The sequence below is a fragment of the Halichondria panicea genome, chromosome 6, assembly GCF_963675165.1.
Source record: "Halichondria panicea chromosome 6, odHalPani1.1, whole genome shotgun sequence".
Classification (NCBI taxonomy): Eukaryota; Metazoa; Porifera; class Demospongiae; order Suberitida; family Halichondriidae; genus Halichondria; species Halichondria panicea.
Genome location: NC_087382.1, coordinates 1,778,038 through 1,799,541, shown reverse-complemented (window position 1 = coordinate 1,799,541; position 21,504 = coordinate 1,778,038). Strand labels below are relative to the sequence as shown.

The window sequence follows — 21,504 nt, the reverse complement described above, 5'->3', positions numbered from 1 at the left end:
TTCCAATTAATACTGCTATATTTGGACGTGGTGGAGCAGTGGCGGTGTTCTCTAAAAATGTGACTATTAGTTTTGTGCAATTTTTCAAACAATAGCACTGAAGCTGGTGATGCAATTGTTGCCCCCTTGCCCAGCAGTAATTTGTCCATATCACACTGTGCGCTACTAAACAATAGTGCTAACTCTGACAGTGGAGCAATTAATAGCCAGGATGGGAGTGTCTCCATCTCCGACAGTAAGCTAGCGTACAACAGTGCTGAAAGATCAGGTGGAGCAATTTTGGTTTTCAATGGAGAGTTATTGATATCTGATAGCAAGCTAACAAACAACAACGCTGCCTTTGGTGGAGCGATTGGAATTTTTATAGTTAATGCATCTATCTTGAGCTGAAATATAATGAACAATGAAGTTGTAGTTGGTAATGGAGGAAGTACCACAAGTAACAGTATTGGAGGAGGGATTTTAGCATATACTGGAACTATATCTGTCTCTAAAGCCATGTTTAAAAATAACAGTGCTGATTTTGGTGGAGTGTTTTTTGTTGCTGATGGCACTGTGTTCCAACTTTGTGCTCACAAACAATAGAGCCACCCAACAAGATGGAGTGTTGCGGTTGCTATCTCAACTTTAACATTAACTAATACAAGCATATTTGATAATTTCGAGAGTAAAAATATCATTTATGTAGCTTCTTCATAATAATGTTTTCATTGATAATGAGATTGACATGGCAGTCTAAATCACATTCATATTACAGCTAGTGAATCCATTGCAATGTATATGTTGTTACTATAGTATATACCTGGAAGCAGTCTGCTAATTAATAGACTGATGAAATTTGATCACAGTCTCAGGATGTAGTGGTGAATCCATGCAATCCTGACTGTGGTTAGTACCTGCATGGGATTATGTTCTACGTGCTGCAGTGTGGAATCTACAGTACTATACTACCTGGAATCATATACTGGAGGTTGTAAGAGCATGGTCGCTTCAGCTAACAATTAAATTAGATCTCAGTTCTGTGAATGGACCTCCTGTGAATCCTTGCACATGGTAGCATGGTGTGATGAACCCTGGGTAGTGTCTATTTTGTAGAATGAACTCTTACTGTTCGAGGTTAATTAATTCATGTAAACATTAGTATTAACTGTGAGCTGGCCCAATACAAGGTTACTCTATAATGTGTCAACCTTTTATTGGGCCAGCTCACAGTTAAAAACTTTATACTATAATACATCTCACTATTTCGGCTGTGAATGGAGTTAATTCATATTAGGCTAACGTGCAATGAAAAATTGGATTTATGCATGTGTGTTTGGATGTTGTTGCTATACACGAATTAAAAGTGGATCATAGTATTTCTTGCAGTTTGATATACTTGAATCCGTATACTAGGGCTGTCCCAATTATTCAAAAAAATTTGCCTATTAGAATTTCTTAATTTTACTTCCTATTATTCCCAGATAATTACCCATTATTCTCTATTATTCTCATTGAAAAGCCAACATGAACATGAACCATAAACAATATAAATGACATTGCAGCCATAACAACTGACAGTGTACTGCACTTACATTAGAATAATGTAAATAACTGACCTCTATGACCTTTTAAACCTCTGACTCTACCCTAAATTTTTTTAGCCTCACCTATTATTCTCAAAATTATTCTAGAATAATTGGAACAGCCCTAATCCGTACGGGCATGATGCACTCTATAATTGTAACGAGAAGTGTGGATAGAACACTGATTTTGTAGAACACGTACGTAATGAAAACACTTACTACATGCAAAAAAATGCAGTAAAAATGAGTGCCTGAGTGCTTGTTTCATAGTTTCATACTGTATGCATGCATGTACATTCTACGGCTTTTTTGGAAAAACGTTTGTGTGCAAGTCACTGATGGACCATGTCAGAAGGAAGTAAACTGCATGTAGTCAGAGCAACAGTTGTTAAGGTGGAGAAATAGCATTGTACAACGTAGCAACCCTGCAGGTCCAGGTCATGGGCTCCTCATTTGTAACTATACAGCTTGTATGCATAATTAATTAATTGTCTATATAGTTGTGCCGCTCAAATTGTGTTGCACATACGCAAATATACCATGCATGCATGCAGACTGGAGTATATAGGAGGAGAGTCAGGTCTTTAATGAACGTTAATTACATTATGATCGTCTAGTTTTCCTTTTTTACCTCCAATCCTTCATCGGGATTAGAGGTAATAGAGATGGTAATTATTAAAATGCAATTAAAGTGCACCGAGACAGATTTAAATTAATTGACCCTGACTATAATTATCATACTCCCTAAATCCTATAGCGCCATGGACTGTTGACAGCTGAAGGCAAGGGATAGGGTTAGAGTTAGGGTTATATAGGCCAATAGGGTTAGGCATCTGTGTTACTATTCACTTTCACACTTCCCATGCATATAATTATAGCACAACAAATAACACATACAATAAACACAGGCTTTATCAACAATACCTGCTGTATAGCTACTACGTAATTAGTGGCAAAGAGTGGTATAGTACTACCAGATACATTCATCTTGTGGGCCGATAACACCTGGGATTATAGTGCTTCTGCTAGATCCAATGTGATGAAGCTGTGCAGTCCATGTGGTTATGAGCTGGAATTATGCTTCTGCTAATAGTAGGAAATTAGATTGCTGCAGTACTGCATGTATACAGTCAGTCCATGAATGCATGTGGTTTTTATCTGGAAATATGTTTCTTCTAAATGAAAATAGAATCCATTCAGTCCATATGGTACCACATCAGTGCACACATAACACATGAATCCATGAGTATATAAGTGAGTTCAATTTTCTCATTGACATTCACTGCAATTGTTCATCATTTCAAGTTGTGAAGGATTTTCTCTGGATATCATCATGAAGATTTCAATGATTGCCACTGTGGCTTTGCTATCTCTCGTGGCCCTGGCCTCTTCTGCTCCTCTTCGCTCTTATTATCAGGAGAAAGATGCTCAGCAACAACACGACTATAAATATTACGATCAGCTGAAGGATGCCCTGGAGCAAAGCAATGGTAATTACACCAATACCATGCACTAGAAAGTGACACCATTATTAGAATAATTATGTTGTTTCGTATTCACTAATTACTTATGAATTTACTACAGTTGAGGAGGCTCGTCAGCAACGCGGTAACTACAACTACAAGACACAGATGCAGCAGGACGGTGGCCCAAGCAACTATTACTATAAGACACAGATGCAGCAGGACGGTGGCCCAAGCAACTATTACTATAAGACACAGATGCAGCAGGACGGTGGCCCAAGCAACTATTACTATAAGACACAGATGCAGCAGGACGGTGGCCCAAGCAACTATTACACTGTTAAAAATGTGGTGCTATTGTAACACCCAAAAGTGGGGTAAAACCATTGTACCAAATATGGCACTCATATATGGAGTTATTACAGCACCAGATTTTAGTGTTATTAAAACACTCATTTTGGAGTTGTAACAGCATGAAAATGTGCTGTACTTGCACTTTCTTGGAGTTACTGCAACTCCAAACTGTGTGTAACTTTTACAACTACACCTACAATGGTGTTATTAAAGCACTGGGGATGGGTGCTGCTGTTACTATGTTACTACAGGTACAGTTGTCATTGCTATACTCTTCATGCAAAGCATAAAATATTGCATGCATGCTTATTGCACTTCTCGATAAGCTCATGCACTTGACTTAAATGACGTAACATAATTATAGCATGTGTATAATGATATGCATCACGATAGCATATACAATAAAAGTATGAAGATATGTATACCTATATAACCTCATAAAGTGTTTAATAACTACGACCACAATACACTTAGGCAGTTCGGGACCTTAAAAATAAAAAATAAAAGGGTGCCATGCTGACATGCACGTGGGTACTAAAATGTCAAAAACATAGTTACTTGTACAAGAGTTTCATAGAATGAATCTACTTCATACACTTCTTTCTCTACGATGACGAAGTAGTTCATTGATCCAGATTCAATAGCACTTTTTCTACCTTGAACGAACGTTGCATGTCATCCACCTGCATGTATATAATTATGATGGGATAAGGATGGGGCTCACAAAAACAGTAGGCAGTGATATAAGTGATTAGGAGACAATTATTCAAATAAGCCGAAAGCCTAACACTTTAACATATCACCTTTTATTCTATCAAATATCCAGTGTGCATGCATTACTGTGTATCATTATATATGTATGATGACAGGGTTATTCTCGTTATAATAAGCATATACCCCCCCACACAGGATGAATTCAAGGGCAACAGAAGAATCTGTTCTCAAGTATCAAGTATTTGTAACAGTATATCAATTTAGCTGTTTATGCATTACATACGTGGAGCAGCAGCTTGACAAATATCATTTGTACTGCATCCTTCTTCTTACAGTATCATCTTCAGAACTGAATAAAAAAAAATGTATGTTTGAAGATATGGGTTTCTATTTACCATTAGATTGTGACTGCACCAGTGACTGCATAGTCTTCGACCAGCTCCCGTAGCTTAACATTGTTCTCCTTTGTTTGAATTCTTTCCTCAAAAGTAAATCTATAGGTAAAAAATTCTATTACTACTGCGAACATTTACAGCTATATGCTTGAACGCAATAATGATTAATAGTGGACTTACATAGACATAATCGGTCAGTGGTGGATAGAAGGTAAGTATATACGCACATCTGTAACTGCTAGTCGATCATAATTATCACTCCTGATATAGCACCTTTGTTACGCTTTGTTTTTGGACTATTCCTTTTAAAGAGCAGTGGTTTATCTTTGGACAGATGTTGAATCTCAATTTGCGACGCATATTCTTTAACCTTGTTTAAAATAGCTCGACTCCATGAACCCTGCATGAAAAGAGTACCTATAGCTCTTACGATGCGATAATTTTGTAAGAAACAACCATTATATATCTTGTATTGTCATTGGAAATTAGTTTAACAATAATCGGAAGACAAAAATTATAATTATGATGATTTGTATGCAAATGTAGATACGTGCGAAAAACCAGTCTGACAGGAAAGTGTTCCTAACGCTCAACATACATCTAACTGACGGACACGTGCCCACAAAGCCCAACATATCAGACTGACGGACAAGTGCCCACAAAGCCCAACATATCAGACTGACGGACAGCTGCCCACAAAGCCCAACATATCAGACTGACGGTCAAGTGCCCACAAAGCCCAACATATCAGACTGACGGACAAGTGCCCACAAAGTCCAACATATCAGACTGACAGACAGCTGCCCACAAAGCCCAACATATCAGACTGACGGACAGCTGCCCACAAAGCCCGACATATCAGACTGACAGACAAGTGCCCACAAAGCCCAGCATATCAGACTGACGGACAGCTGCCCACAAACCCCAGCATATCAGACTGACGGACAGCTGCCCACAAAGCCCAACATATCAGACTGACGGACAGCTGCCCACAAAGCCCAGCATATCAGACTGACGGACAGCTGCCCACAAAGCCCAACATATCAGACTGACGGACAGCTGCCCACAAAGCCCAACATATCAGACTGACGGACAGCTGCCCACAAAGCCCAACATATCAGACTGACGGACAGTTGCCCACAAAGCCCAACCAGAATTATTATATAGTTACAATTATAGTAGTGAGTAGTAGACTTGCAGTCTGTCTATGTCAAGCTTTTTAGCACAACAATGGTTTTGCAGCAACTTACTCTATAGTTCCGAGTCAAAGCAGTGTGCCATCTTGCAGTGTAGTACATCTAGCAACTTAGTCCATGTAGTACCAGAGCAGCTAGAGTAGGCCCGGCGCCTTCGTACAGTTAAGGTGCACACAGCTGTGTGCAGAGACTCTCATGCAGGCAGCTGTCTATCTCAAGGTTCACGTGAGATCAGTGCTGCACGTATTAGATCTACCACCCACGATTTTGTTTTGTTTATGTAGTCTTGGCTACCCACCACGCATTTGAGTCTGTGCTCATCAATTAATTATGATCATATCATCAGTGTATGCCCTTGCATGGAAGAGGGGGGGTGGGAGCAGAGTAAGAGTTAAATTTGCAGGGCAACTGTATGAGTAGAAAGAACACACTATAAGCCAGCTACTTAGCTAAATACAGGATGTATGATTTTTCAGACAATTGAATTGTTAATAATTATTGTTGAGCATTAATAATTAATTGTCCGTTAGCATGACATGCACATAGTCTAGTCCTCAATAGATGTTGCAACTTCAAACACATAGTTACAGTAACTAATAATGATAACTGATTCATCCGGCACATAAGTTATAAATACTGAATAGCTAAAATATTGCCGGTACACTTGAAAAGTGCACTAATTTTTTCTTGGAAAGTTCCTCACAGGCCGGGCCGATTGTTCCGTCATCAGTACAAGCTAGTGTGCTGCTTCACCCCTGTATACATAATTACGCATGTGATTAGAATTTATAATAAGTATAATAAATAAGGTGACTATAATTATAATCTGCTCCTGCATGCATGCTTGAATACAAAGGTATAATAATTATACCAGATTCAACTATTTTAATGGAACGGGTTTGTTACTATATAAGCAACTATTTATTTACACATGCAACTACATGAATCATTATAGACTGGCCTTGATTTGCATGCAGGTGATTTATAGAGGTGCTTACATTGCACCATGTATAGTGCTGCAATCACACAATTCTTATTTGAGTAACACCATCTGGTGTATAGTTAGAGTAATATGATTTTAACAACTAGGTAAGTGCATGCACAACACTGTTTAAAGTGTTCCACAAGCACTTATAAGTGTATAATAGCACCCTTTATTGTTCTAGTAACACGTAGCAGTTACGACTGCACTCCTAGTGTTGTGATAGCACCATTAGGTGAGTGTTGGCATAGCACTTTGGGTGCTATTGTAACTACCCATTTTTAACAGTGTACTATAAGACACAGATGCAGCAGGACGGTGGCCCAAGCAACTATTACTATAAGACACAGATGCAGCAGGCTGATCGCCCAAGCAACTATTACTATAAGGCACAGATGCAGCAGGACGGTGGCCCAAGCAACTATTACTACAAGGCACAGATGCAGCAGGACGGTGGCCCAAGCAACTATTACTATAAGGCACAGATGCAGCAGGACGGTGGCCCAAGCTATAAGACACAGATGCAGCAGAACGATGGCCCAAGTAACTATTACTATAAGACACAGATGCAGCAGAACGATCGCCCAAGCAACTATTACTATAAGGCACAGATGCAGCAGGACGGTGGTCCAAGCAACTATTACTATAAGGCACAGATGCAGCAAAATGGCCCATGTAAGTACCTTTCACAAAACTCATAGTGAAACCATTAATTTGATATTTTTTGTATTGCCATCACATGAGAATATTTCACTATACAGCGGAGGAGGCTCGTCAGCAACACGGCAACTATTACTATAAGGCACAGATGCAACAAGATGAGCCATGTAAGTACTTTCAACAACTCGACCATGCAGAATTCATAAGAATGTGACGCTATGCATTAAGTTTAAATGTTTTATAGTAATATCACATAAGAATAATTTACTACAGCTGATGATTGGACACCAGAGACACCAGCTGAGGTAGATGCTATGCAAGAAGAGCGCCCATGTAAGAACACTTTCCACCAACTAATGAGTGCTACTAATCATGAACGCGACACTATTCATTTTAGTCTAATTGCAGTTTAACGCCTTCGTAGTTTCTCAGCACCAACCACCTAAATATAGAATCAATTTCAGCTGCAGTATAATAGTAATGTACGGTGATCAACAATAATTTGCTGTTACATGAATGACCACTTTCTGCAGCTGACAGTCTACTGCTAACAGTGCTGCAGTCCCTGTTGGACAAGTGAGTGCATGAGACTTCTCTGCATGGCGTGATATGCTATTATCGTTGCATGAAGAGATAATTAATTAAATCATAATGCAGTGTTTTTATCCAAGCTTTTTATTTGTGCAGACAAGAAGAGTAAACCAGCCGAACATGAGAAGCACGGATACCCGAAATAGTAGAACACATTAAAAATTGCAGTGTGAAAATTTCTAGTTATAATTATGATAATGAGATCAATAGAAATGAGTGAAATTCAACTTCAGACCAGGCTGCATGTTGTAATCATTATTAATTAATCACAAAACTCACAACACAGATTGCTTGACTTTAATTTATTCGTGATAGCCATCTAGGTCATACCTCTCTCCGACCAGGGGTTTCACTTAAACAAAGGGGAATTTAAGGAATTTAAGGATGCAATTTGCCTGCGCTATGGCTGGACACTACAAAACACACCTAGAAGGTGTAACTGTGGCAAAGCGTTTGTTCTGGACTGCAGGACAGGACACTTTTTTCGACGTAAGAGTGTTCCACCCAAACGCTCCAAGCAACAGATCGGGAAGGCTCTCTGCAGTCTATAAAAGGCATGAAGACGAGAAAAAACGAAGTTATGGCCAAAGAATTCTAGAAATCGAACATCCACTTGCTCAAAGTCAACCTCTTCACTTTACCGAAACCTTGTGCCTTCAAGAGCCACTTTACGTACGACTTAATGCCTTGTGGTAAACCAAGCACCACTCCTTGCAAGTACATCTACGTTGCTCGTAACCCAAAGGATGTAGCAGTCTCCTTTTTCTTCCACTACAAGCTGATGTCCGTTAGGAAAGAAGCTACCTTGGATTGGGATATTTTCTTCCGCAACTTCATCTATGGTAACGTTGACTTTGGTGACTTCTTTGATCATGTTCTGAGCTGGTGGCCTCACAGAAACGAGGATAATGTTCTCTTCCTCATGTTTGAAGATATAAAGAAGGATCCGCGAGCAGCCATCACTCGTATTGCAACGTTCATTGGTGCTGAAATTTCCGATGAGGTAATCGATAAAGTTGTTGCTGAGACGTCTTTTGATTCGATGAAGAAAGATGAAACTGCCAATTATTCAGTCATGGATCGTTTGTTTAACCCTGGTTCAACTGCATTCATGAGGAAGGGGGAGGTGGGCGACTGGAGGAACCATTTGACGCCCGAGCAATCTGTGGAGATTGACCAACTCTGTCAAGAAAGGCTCAAGGACACTGGACTAGCGTTTGATTTTGGAGACTAGAATATTGCGTTACTGCATTTTTTACAGTGTATAATTATATAGAACTATAATAGATCTAACAGTATATAATTATTTACAACTTGACATAGATTTTGTGGATTCACGTCACAATTAAGGTCCATTCCATTGTCATTTGATGTACTTCTAGGTACGTACAAATGATATACTTTACAATGAAACATGCAGGAGGAGGGCACCTATATTATATATAGCTATAGTTTGATGCGTATATGGTGGCAGTGCATTGTGAAAATTATGCACGGGAACCTGTTATTGGTCTCTGCACACAAGTACTTGACACTACAATAGAGGTGGTATGGGATGGATGGCACTTACACCTCATTGTGGAAGCAATGGAAGGTGCGAGACGAAAAAATAAGATAAAAGTGGTCAACTGGACCGACCAGATTCCCAAAATGTTTGTCATCTTGTTCGGCTTTACACTAACTACCATGCATGCACCAAGCACCTTCGAAAGAGGACTATTGAACGACTAAACGAACAATATGCTAAGCTTAATTTCCCAGAGTCTCATTCATAATTCATTCATAGTTAGTAATTAACCAGTTGTAATCAGTTTCATTATTAATACAATGTTTCAGTAAGACTCTGTTGTTTGATAGTAACTACACTTGTTATTGTGACAACAATTTTGAGTGTGATATGCAATGAAATTGCAAGAATTCAAAAACATATCATAAACGGAAGTGTTAGTTCAGAACGTGTTCGTATACCATAATGCAGGGCTCTACATATACTATATATAATTATTTGTGTAGCTGAGCAGGTAATTTTTGTATGAACTGGAACTACGCAATTAGCCAGTATTCTAAATACTCTTGTTGCATTTTGAGTGGGCAGATCAAAGGAAACACTGTGCCAATATCTGCTATATGGCACAGGTCAAGCCTTCAATTGTGCCACTATCTAGATGTATCCGACTCCCATGCATATTCCATTCCAGACTTGGGAATGCTCTAGGGAGATGCTCTGTTGATGTCATAAACACTTGTGTACAGTATATGAAATGTACCTAACCACACTGTATATACACTGCACGACTATCACATACGGGGAATATTATATTGTTATGAGTATGACACATGTGTACAGAATAACCTTGACTTGTACATTGCTATTGAAGTGCGTAGTATATAGTCGGATATAATTATATGCTCCTACGTATTCATTTACTAACTCTTGATACTCTATCGCTGAATACATGTGTGCATGTGCTAGCTGTGTTTGTGGAGAAAGAAATTATTCATTAGGTAAGTCAACACTTAGATTTTCTCGTGTAATGAAAGCAATGTAATGAAAGTGAATGATTCTGAGAAAAAATTTAGCCTCTCCTTAATTTCAATTGCATAAACTCTGCCAGTGACCATTAAGCTTATTCCATATGTTCTACCTCTAGATGATTTAGACAGTACAAAAAGTCGAAACAGCATTTCTATTGACTCTATTCTGACTCGTATAGTTATATCGTAAGAAAATGCACACCTGGCTGGTGCTGCTCTTGCTACTGACCTTAGCTACTGTTTCCATGAGCGAGCACTATCACATTGTGCCAGTGGATTCAACTGACTTGTGTCATGACTATCAAAATCGAACTTGTTTCACTCTCGAGCAGCTTGTTCAAACAGACCTGTCATCTGGTGGAGACAATCTCACCTTGAGCTTTCTGTCTGGTGATCATATATTAAGTGAAATGCTTCACATTTGTAATTTCAGAGAGGTGATTATTGCTGGCCAAAGTGCCACCATCAATTTCAACAAAACTGGTAGTTTGCAGATATCCAATATCTTTAACTTGAGTGTTGAAAGTTTGCATTTCAATGGAACAAGTAATGAAAGTAGTTTAGGCTACATATACATTTCTCAATGCTATTTGGTAGACTTGAATTTGCTAAAGTTGGAAGCTTGTACAACACTCTGGATCACTTGTACGGTAACTGTGACGATTGAACAAGTTCTCTTTGTGAACAACACTGGCGCTGACAGAGCATTGATTGTTGAAGCTGATAATTTGTACATCGCTGAAAAGAACAGCTGCTTTAGTAACGGTGGTGGTTCTATTATTAATGATTCAAGCTTCAATTCCAATACTGGAGTATTGAGTGTGTTTTCAGCAAATGTGTACATCGAAAAGAGCAACTTCTTCAGTAACGATGGTGGAATGGCAGTTTTCATTTACTCAAACCAAGCTATTATTAATGATTCAAGGTTCCATTCCAATACTGGTGCATATGGAGCATTGGTTGTGAAATCTGAAAATGTGTACATTGAAAAGAGCGACTTCTTCAGTAACAGGGGTGGTGCAGCTCATATTTTAGCAAATCAAGCTGTTATTATTCACAATTCAAGATTCAATTCCAATACTGCTATACTTGGACGTGGTGGAGCAGTGGAATTGGACTCTGACAATATCATTATTAGTTTGTGCAATTTTACAAATAATAGCGCTGAAGCTGGTGGTGCGATTGCTACCGCCACCAGCCACTTGTTAATTTCCAACTGTGCGCTACTAAACAATAGTGCTAACTCTGACGGTGGAGCAATTAACAGCCAGGGTGGGAGTGTCTCCATCTTCGACAGTGAGCTAGCGTACAGCAGTGCTGAAAGATCAGGTGGAGCGATTTTGGTTTTCAATGGAGAGTTATTGATATCTGATAGCAAGCTAACAAACAACAAGGCTACCTCTGGTGGAGCGATTGGAATTTTCAGAAGTAATGCATTTATCGTGAGCTGTAATATAACGGACAATGAAGCTGTAGTTGATAGTAGAGGAACTAGCACAAGTAACAGTATAGGAGGAGCGATTTTGGCATATACTGGAATTATATCTGTCTCCAAAAGCATGCTTAAAAATAACAGTGCTGACTTTGGGGGAATGTTATTTATAGCCGATGGCACTGTGATCATTTCCGACTCTGTGCTCACACGCAACAGAGCCACCCAACAAGATGGAGTGATTGCGGTTGTTATCTCAACATTAATAATTACTAATACAAGCATATTTGACCATTTCGAGAGTAAAAATATCATTTACGTAGTGCATTCTAATTTGTCATTGACGGGAGTTAACAACGTTAGCAATAATGAAAACCCTGTATTTGCTCTAAGCAGTCGAGTGGAGTTCAATGGACCCACAACTCTCAGTAACAATTGTGGTGTGCAGGGTGGAGCCATCAGAGCAGTCCAGAGTCAAATCTATATCAATGCAGAAGGAGTGGTCATTTCTAACAATACTGCTACCTTTGGAGGAGGTGTGTTTCTGAGAGAGAGCACACTCTTTGTTCACTATCCCATAGAGATTTCTCATAACACAGCACAAAATGGTGGTGGGATTTATGCATACTCAAGCGAAATTGAATTTGATTCAAAGGTCACTACTGGTTGTTTATTTAATAATAACTTTGTCCTGTGTACATGTAGTGACATGGAGACTGTACTGTTTGTGAGTATTATAGATCGAAATAACGCTCAAAATGGAGGAGGTATTTATGCAGTCGCTTCAAACATTAAGGCTTTTTCTCACGCTCACATCCAAATCAAGTCAAACTCAGCCCAAAAAAGTGGAGGTGGAGTGTATCTACAACAAAGTTCCAAGATATATATTCTGAAACAAGACGTGGAGCTAGAATTTGGTAAAACGTTGGTCAAGCTAAAAATCCACAATAACAAGGCTCAATATGGAGGGGGGATATTTGTGGCAGACAGTACTGAGAGTGGTGTGTGTAGAGGAGAGGATGTAACTACTGCACGAGATCTGACACAAACAGAGTGCTTCATTCAAACTCTAGATCTTCATGGTCTTGATAGCAATTTTATTAAGAATTTGTTAACTTTGGTCCGAACTTTCTTGTTTGTTAATGAAGAAGTTAAGTGTTTGAACAGTGCATCAATCAATTATTGCAACACTTTTTTGACTAACAACACAGCTTCCCAGTCAGGAGCAGATATTTACGGAGGTCTGTTTGACAGGTGTACGGTGGATGTATCAGCCGAACTCTCTTCATCAGACAATGGATTTGAGTACTTGAACAATACTGTGCGCTTTTCATCAATAGCTTCGAAGGCTGTCAGAGTGAAGTTGTGTAACATCACCAAGCAAACCATTTCTGTTAGAAAAGGACAAAAGTTCACAATAAGTGTTATGGCTGTAGACCAAGCTGGAAATCCAATGAATAATGCCATAATTCGTAGTTCTGTTATAACTGAGAGCAGTAGAGTTGATCGTCTCAAAGAAGGACAAGCACAACAAGAAGTTGGCAATCAGTGCACAGAATTAGAGTACAATGTATTCTCACAAAACAGTTCTGCTCAAGTGGAGCTCTATGCTGATGGCCCATGCACCAATTTGGGAATTTCAAGACAAATTCTAAACATCTCTTTTCAAAAGTGTGATTGCCCTATTGGACTTAAGCCAATTCCGTCCACAATTGAGTGCAAGTGTGACTGTGATCCAGTCCTGCAACAAGAATATCAGATAACAAACTGTTCTGAAGAAAATAGGACCATAAAGCTGGAAAGTAATAACAACATATGGATAGGAGTGACTAATACAACCAACGGAACAGGATATGTTGTTAGCAACTGTACATTTGACTATTGTGTACTAAAACCAGTCAACATCAGTTTAAGTAACCCTGACGAACAGTGTGCCTACAATCGAAGTGGTGTCTTGTGTGGAGAATGTGAACCAGGACTGAGTCTTGTGTTAGGTACGTCAAGATGTGAACTATGCTCAAACACTTACCTTCTCCTGCTACTCCCGTTTTCCCTGGCAGGCATAGTACTAGTTGCATTCATTCTCGTTTTCAACATTACCGTAGCAACAGGTACTATCCATGGGCTGATCTTCTACACCAATATCTTAGCAGTAAATCAGTCGATTTTCATACCTTTTCGTAACGCTTTGACAGTTTTCATATCGTGGGTAAATCTTGACTTGGGTATTGAGACATGCTTTTATGATGGAATGACCTCTCAAGTGAAAGTGCTTCTTCAACTTCTTTTTCCCACTTACCTGTTTCTTCTGATGTTCTTAATAATCATTTTAAGCAAGTACTTTGACTTTTTTGCAAAGCTCCTCTCCAACAGGAACCCAGTTGCTGCCCTAGGCACACTCGTCCTACTCTCTTATTCCAAACTCTTACGGTTTATCATTGCTGCATTGCAATACAGGGTCTTGGATTATCCTGATGGTTCAACCAATGAATTGGATTTTCCTAGCAAGTCAAGTGATATAGTTTGGCTGTATGACGGCAATGTGCAATATTTCACTTCCGATCACATCCCTCGATTTGTTTTTGCCGCCATAATCCTAACCGGTGGTGTATTGTTCACTGTGGTGCTCTTCTTTGGACAATGGTTTTCTCGCTGTTCAAAATGGAAACTCATGAAATGGACTACGAATGTGAAGTACATTGGCTTCATGGATGCGTACCATGCTCCATTCACTCCCAAGCATCGCTATTGGGTGGGACTGCTCCTTTTGGCTCTGATTGCTCATATTCTAGTAGCTGCCATGGCTTTGGACACTTCTCTCCCTATTCTATCATGTGGGATTCTATCAGTTGGACTGATCAGCTGGAAATTACTGAACAATCCTTTGTACAAAAACAAATTCTGTGATTCCCTAGAAACTCTCTATCTACTCAACGTTGCTCTTATTGCATTTGGCACCTTCTATGTCAAAGACACCAAGAGCAGTCAGTCAGCACTATCCATTACTTCGATGGCTTTATCATTTATCATCTTCGTGATAACACTCTGCTACCACTTTTACCAATTCGTACTCAAGAAAAGTAATACATGGCTAAAGATAGAGGACACAATAAGGAACTTACGAGCTGGTGCTGCAGATATGAGACTCCTACAAGCTAACAATGGCCGACAAATGTATCAGCTGGTAGCCGATGAAAACGATGACGATAAATTACTCGAAGCAGAATACCATGAGCAAAGGAATCTCGTGGACCCACCTTACACTGATGGAGTAATGGAAGAAGCTGACTCTGATCGCTATATCACTCCTCCCATCATCAGACCAGCCACGAGGCCGGACCAGCTGAGAGAGCCTGCCCTGGACGTCCTGGCCCCCCTCACCACAGAGGACTACAGACCAGCCCCTCCCCCTCCACAAGTCAAATGTCCTACCGTTGTTACACACACAGAAATTGGTCCCATACATAGATCATGAAGTCTGAACCGTCATTTATTCAACTGATGTACATAAAATTAATTAGATGTGTAATAGTGTTCTGTATAGAATGAGTCGATTATTCTGATTCCATTGTTTTACTCAGAAGCAGAAACAAAAAAACTATGATTAACTTGTGCTGCTATTATGATTTGTGCTGTAATTGTAGATCCTAATTAATGTTAAATTACGTATATCGACCACATTAAACTTCCAATTGCAAATGATATGGCCAATAGACAAATAGTGTCTTGGGTGCATGAGACTGCTCTCGTTAGCTCTGATTAATATGAAGTCATTGATCACGTGAGTTATCCTGACAATACAAGTGATACATATATAGTTTGATTGTATGGCGGCAGTGTGCAGTAGTTTAGTCAATGCCGGTACTTGTGTATAAGTCAATGAAGTAGATAAAATTAGCACTATGACACTCATAAAGCTTCTGTTTATCCACAGAATACCACATGCCTGACTGAATTTACCACAATTTCATCAATGTTTTAATATAGCTTTATCCACTTAAATCACAATACTATAAGCTAGACAACTGTATAAGGAATCAGCTGTCTATACATGCATGATGAACAGATGCTGAGTTATAAGTGTTATTATGCATGTGTATAGTGAGTGTCATTGTATGTTCATGCCAGAACAACAACATGCAATTAATAAGTAGTCTAGCTGTTGTCCAGATCTATCTTGCTGTCAGGGTGAGCCTTCGTATCACGGCCTGTCTCTACCTAATTATGGGGTATATAGCATTGATAGAGATTGTATGCATGCATGGATAACATCTCACCTTAATTTTATTCTGGGCTTGAGCTCGGGGTGACCACAAAATCTTTTTCTTCTATACGGCAGAATTATACAAGTATAATATAGTACGTTCAGTGTTATATGCATATTCACTTACTGATGAGCCATGCAGTGTGAACACAGGACGATAAGATGACGCCACAGAGTAATAGTGTGTAAGCCTCTTCTGCAAGAAATTTACATTGCAGCCGTAAAAGAGAGTATACCAGGTTTTGTGTACACATCAGCATCACTACATGTATATAGTACAATGCATATGGCATTATAATAACAGAAATACCGTGCACATGCACATTATATTATAGCTGTGGCTGCCAACAGTTTAATTATACTTGCATGTATTTTACTCTATAAATACCTTTGCAGTGCCCCAACATCCTGGAGGCTTTGAGTGTGGAGGGTGCAGAGGTCGTGGGGGAGGTGGTCCTCTTCGTTTCTCCACCTTAACAACTGTTGCTCCCTGCATGTACAGTGTGGCAATTGAATTTAACTGGTATAGCTATAATAATAGTTATGGAGCTATATATATAGCTCGTGCAGGAGATGACCAACTACGTACTATAATACACTTGCTTATAATTGTGTATATATATATATACCTTGGCCTTCTCCAGTTTACTTCCTTCTAGCGTGGCCCCTTTGTCACCCCATCTGACCTGCACACACAAAACACATCTCTATATGAGCCATAGAATCACCTTCCATGAAGATTGAGATCAAGCACAATGAATCTAAATTCTAACAAACCAGGATTCGGATGTTATACTCACGGTCATGGGGGTGATTCCTCCGGCCCCTCTTCCCCCATAATATGATGCATCCACTACCTCCCAATTCTTCACTGGACCACCCCTCGGTGCCCGGGGGCGTGCAGGTGGCTGCAAGTAGAATGAAATATTACACAAGCTTAATCATGGTGATGGTGCACGTGTATATATATATATATAATTATACTTCATGCAATTGTCGTGATCATAATAGTAATTCAGAGAGCTGTTACAATGTACTAACCTTCTTTCTCTCGGGAGGTAGTCCACCCACAATCGTCTGTATAGTCAAGGAGCAACAAGTAATACATGCACACATGGTTGAGTGTGAGAGGCTTACGCAAGTGATTAATGGACAAAAGAACCACAGCAAGACAAGAGCAGCGATGATTCCTACTGATAGTAGTCCAGCAACCACACCAACCACAGTGCCAGTGTCCAACTGTAAACAATAAATGATAGTTATAAGTATATTCATGAGTACATAATTATCATTTCCTGGTGGTCAACTGACTTGCATAAGTGTAAGCATCAATCAGAGGAGGTAGGACAAGCATGCATCACGTGCGCCTATAGTCAGTAATACAATCTACGTTTAACTGCAAACAACTAGCTAAGGAATCTGTAGCATGAAAATTGCTGATTTTCTCAAGGAGCGCTAGCCAGCCAAAACAGCAGCGATCTCACGGTCAAATTTAGCTATCACAATAGTACGAACTTACTTAATTCACCATAAAACCTATAGTGGTTTTCAATGTACATAATTATGGAGAGCAATTAGTCTCAATCTCTATAGCTATCTTTCTCTGAGTTGCACATAATTATGACTATTAGTGATGTGAGCTAGCTATATATAGAGAACACAATAGTAGATCTACCACGGGCATGCACTATACGGCTACTGACAACGAAGGAAAGATTAAAGGTCAAGATCATAGCGTACGGAATTGTAATCATACATTCCATGTGACTGATGACGCATGTCCCGCTCCCTCTGTATATAAGCATGCTATAATTCTCACTTCATGATTCTGACAAGACGTTATTTCCATGGTAACATTGCTAGAGATGAAGGATATTCCATTGGTCGTTATTTGCAGTACTACAATACTGCAATGATAGAATTGAGTGTTAAATACTGTACATGCACAAGCATAAATTAAGCTTACTCCGAGTGGTTGAAGCGCGGAATGGGGCATGAGATGACATTGTATGATATATTTCCATCCGGCTGTGTCACTGCATGTGTATTAATGTAAACAGTGAATGTAAAACTGCCACTATTAATACTGGAGTTTGCAGAATCTTTGCAACACACCAAGCATTGTGGTTTGTTTTACTACTTAAATGTATGAGCACATATAGTGAGTCTACCCAAGGAACGCACAATGTTTAACACTTTTATTCATGTGTTGCAAATATTCTGCAAACACAAAACAAAACATGTCCCCATAATTCACACGCAGTGGCGTAGGCAGAGGGGGGGCTGAGGGGCTAGAGCCCCCCCTTTTGTGCTTTATCAACTCCAACTCAGCTTATCACCGCGATTTGTCAATGTATTCTGCACTGTACAGTTACTAGAATGATGTCATTGAATGGAAATGTGGGCAGGGCCATCTAATGCGCATACTGACTGCTGAGGAAAAGTGATTACCTTTTTTTTAGTATTATACTCTGGCCCTGCTCAACTGATTTGAGCCCTGCCCTTTCCAAAATCCTGGCTACGCCACTGACACGCTTAGTTCATATTACTTCATACGGCACGCACACCGTACACCGGTCAAGGGGCCCTACTAACCTAGAGTAAGTCCTTGCCCAGTCTTGAACCGGCACGCGGCTTTTACAGGCTTCAGTTGATTAGTGAAGCCTCTTCCATGAAGTGTAACACTCTCTGTAGACATAATACAAACATGAGAGGGTGTCACTGATTGTATCTCCACACACGTCTCGTTGACAACCTGTGCAATCAACCAAAAATCATCCGAGTCATCAAAATTAAAAAGACATCATGGCACATATCAATATGAATATAGCTGGATGTAATTATAATATAGCCTTACATTGTCTATGATTTGGCTGAGATGCTGAAAATTGCGGCCAATGTAGACTTGTTCTTTGGTGTCTGCTATCTGTATCAACTGCAACAGAGAATTAGACCATGAATTTTTTGAGAGCAGTCATGACTTCCTCGATAGTATAGTGGTAAGTATCTCCGCCTGTCACGCGGAAGACCCGGGTTCGATTCCCGGTCGGGGAGCTTTTTTTGGCTCATCTTTTCCTGGCCCAACTTTTCTCTATTGTAACGCTATATAAGTGGAAAATAGAGAAAAGTCGGGCCAGGAATGAGGCTAACAGGTAATAGTTCGATTCCTGATTGAGGGAGTTTTTTTTTGCTTACCTGATGTCTTTCACTTTTTCCCACTCCAATAACAAACACACTTCCACCTCTACTGCGAGAAATGACAGCCTAAGAGAACAAATTGTTTTTCAGATTAGTTGGAACATCCCGATTTGTAAAGTACCTGTACTGAAGCGTTAGCTTGGTCGCTTATCACTCCATCAGTGAGAATAAGAATCACGCTGGCAGCATCACCTCCGAACCTCATTATTTGCTCATTTATCTACAGGTTTGGGATGACGTTGCAATTAATTTGAAAAATGCTCGAAAATTATAGCTACAGGCTGAGTAGTCTAAGTGGGGAAGTGGTCAATTAAGACAATATAGTACACACAAATGTTCCCCCATAAGTGTGGCGTGGGATGGGGCTACTCTTAATGCAGAGACAAGAGTCTGCACTTAAACACCCCACAACCAGATTAATATGATAGACATCTCAGTTGTTTATCTCTTTTCAGGCAATGAGCTCACCTCATGCACTGGCTCGTAAATTCGTAATCTGGTATCCTAAAAACATGAGATCAAACACATGCAGTGCATACCTTACTCATGCCTGGAGCTAGACTGGTGCCACCTCCTGGCTTGAAATCCTGTAGGCGTTTGATTCCAGCTTGTATCTCAGCCCTGCATGCAGAGAATAATAAACATGACATTGTTTATAAAATCATGAACTCCTGATTAGCCTGGAGTGTAGCTATGTAATTAGTCAACCATGCAATAACTATAACAAATAAGAAAATGGTAATTGGATAGTATTTCTGTAATGCCATGCAAGCTTAACAGCTTGTACATGCATGCAGCCTGATATTTATTTATGCAAACTGTCCCGGGTGGCTCTTCTAAACGCTGAATGTGGTAAACGGTGAGTACCACATTTTCCATGTTCTAGACTTCATGTCTGGCCAGGTTAAATTGGCTGAATGGTGGAGGGTTGATTCTATAGTCATTGAGGTAAACACCGGCTTCTGATAGCAGACATGAAACTTTACCTTTGTTTAGGAAATCGCGAAACCATTCATAATCAGACCACCGCCATGCACCCTTCTGAAATATGTAATCCATACCTGTCTCCGGTACGTGTGAGGTTAAGATGAACGACTGCAATGTCAGCAAATGTCACAAATGCCACTCTGAAGTTTGGGCTATAAAAAATAATGGGGATGAGTATTTAATATTTAGCGGCACAAGAAAGCATTAAAACAGTCATGAACTCCATCTTTTATCCCCAAGCCCGAGGTAATGCACTGATATACAAATCGTTATTACACTTCACGTTAGCTATACTATACCATGCAGCGCAACAGGAGTATAGACTACCGTATAGCGGGTAATTTTTGTTGGGTAAAAAATTATTTGTTATTTTCGTGGGCAAGCGGACCTCCATGAAATTTTAATGTAGGCGTGGCTTACCGTAACGTATGAATGCAGTGCAGGTAATGAGGCTAAACGAAATTTTACTCACGAAAACCACCGTTTTCGAGTTGAACGAATTTTTTACCCCACGAAAATTACCCGCTATACGGTATAATTATAGTACTGTATAGCCTCACTCAGTGTAATGGTTAGTGATGTTCTCCACAAAGGGGACAATGAGAGTGTGGAAGCTGTCCTTCACACTACCCGAGCTGGTGGGTCAAAGGAAAACAATTATATATAGTGTAGCTACATTATTTTCTATATACCAGTATAGAGAAAGTAATCGGCTTACACAAGGTGATGCTGTACTTAACTAACGAGTTACCATGCATACGGACAATACTGCAAATTATATCGGATCGAGCAATTGCAATATTATAGCCATGATTACCAATTTTAAGCAGTAGCTCTATTGTAGTAAGCATTTATACATACTAAAACTTGCCTGTCCAGTACAAAGTAGAAATCGAACACTGACTTGCAGTAAGGATTGTCTTCATTTACAATCTGAGCTGATACTGATGAAATCACCAGCATTGCAATTGCTGCTTGTAAAATACTGGCCATTTTCAGAGCTTGTTCACTTGCACATGCACCAGGCTTCAAGTGGTTCTTAGTGTCATGCAGCTGAGCAGTGTTTACAAGATTGCTGCTTATTTAATTAAGAAGATTGTGGTGAATTTATAGCCCACTGTCTGAGGGGAGGAAGTAAACAATAAATTGGTCTGGCTTCACCTGCAGA

The 21,504-nt window shown here is 39.7% G+C and overlaps 5 protein-coding genes, 1 long non-coding RNA gene and 1 other non-coding gene across 7 annotated transcripts; 5 read left to right on the top strand and 2 right to left on the bottom strand.

Annotated features, from left to right (window-relative positions):
- Positions 1–2,837: 2,837 nt before the first annotated feature.
- Positions 2,838–3,813, top strand: LOC135337276 (uncharacterized). Its single transcript, XM_064533190.1, has 2 exons — positions 2,838–3,055; positions 3,150–3,813. Exons 1-2 carry the CDS (start codon positions 2,899–2,901, stop codon positions 3,389–3,391), a joined length of 399 nt encoding a protein of 132 aa, XP_064389260.1. The 5' UTR covers positions 2,838–2,898; the 3' UTR covers positions 3,392–3,813.
- A 110-nt stretch (positions 3,814–3,923) lies between these two features.
- Positions 3,924–6,965, bottom strand: LOC135337277 (uncharacterized). The gene is made up of 5 exons (XR_010395040.1): positions 5,742–6,965; positions 4,672–4,891; positions 4,492–4,590; positions 4,380–4,445; positions 3,924–4,065 (listed from the first exon to the last, which is right to left on the bottom strand). It is a non-coding gene; the product is annotated as an uncharacterized LOC135337277 (long non-coding RNA).
- LOC135337275 (uncharacterized) lies at positions 6,965–8,152 on the top strand. Its single transcript, XM_064533189.1, has 5 exons — positions 6,965–7,344; positions 7,431–7,496; positions 7,603–7,662; positions 7,863–7,905; positions 8,017–8,152. The coding sequence occupies exons 1-5, from the start codon at positions 6,975–6,977 to the stop codon at positions 8,027–8,029; spliced, it is 552 nt and encodes a 183-aa protein (XP_064389259.1). The 5' UTR covers positions 6,965–6,974; the 3' UTR covers positions 8,030–8,152.
- A 383-nt stretch (positions 8,153–8,535) lies between these two features.
- LOC135337868 (sulfotransferase 1C2A-like) lies at positions 8,536–9,304 on the top strand. The gene has a single exon (XM_064533876.1). It carries the CDS (start codon positions 8,603–8,605, stop codon positions 9,152–9,154), a length of 552 nt encoding a protein of 183 aa, XP_064389946.1. The 5' UTR covers positions 8,536–8,602; the 3' UTR covers positions 9,155–9,304.
- A 3,374-nt stretch (positions 9,305–12,678) lies between these two features.
- LOC135337274 (uncharacterized) lies at positions 12,679–15,618 on the top strand. The gene has a single exon (XM_064533188.1). It carries the CDS (start codon positions 13,314–13,316, stop codon positions 15,360–15,362), a length of 2,049 nt encoding a protein of 682 aa, XP_064389258.1. The 5' UTR covers positions 12,679–13,313; the 3' UTR covers positions 15,363–15,618.
- Positions 15,619–15,852: 234 nt separating this feature from the next.
- LOC135337273 (anthrax toxin receptor 2-like) lies at positions 15,853–21,429 on the bottom strand. The gene is made up of 18 exons (XM_064533187.1): positions 21,208–21,429; positions 20,897–20,971; positions 20,411–20,488; positions 19,889–19,970; positions 19,471–19,569; positions 19,347–19,415; positions 19,009–19,086; positions 18,747–18,906; positions 18,118–18,187; positions 17,971–18,058; positions 17,289–17,390; positions 17,193–17,228; positions 16,952–17,059; positions 16,781–16,837; positions 16,540–16,641; positions 16,279–16,347; positions 16,165–16,215; positions 15,853–16,105 (listed from the first exon to the last, which is right to left on the bottom strand). The coding sequence occupies exons 1-18, from the start codon at positions 21,327–21,329 to the stop codon at positions 16,043–16,045; spliced, it is 1,509 nt and encodes a 502-aa protein (XP_064389257.1). The 5' UTR covers positions 21,330–21,429; the 3' UTR covers positions 15,853–16,042.
- Positions 19,134–19,205, top strand: Trnad-guc (transfer RNA aspartic acid (anticodon GUC)). The gene has a single exon. It is a non-coding gene; the product is annotated as a tRNA-Asp (tRNA).
- Positions 21,430–21,504: the final 75 nt, after the last annotated feature.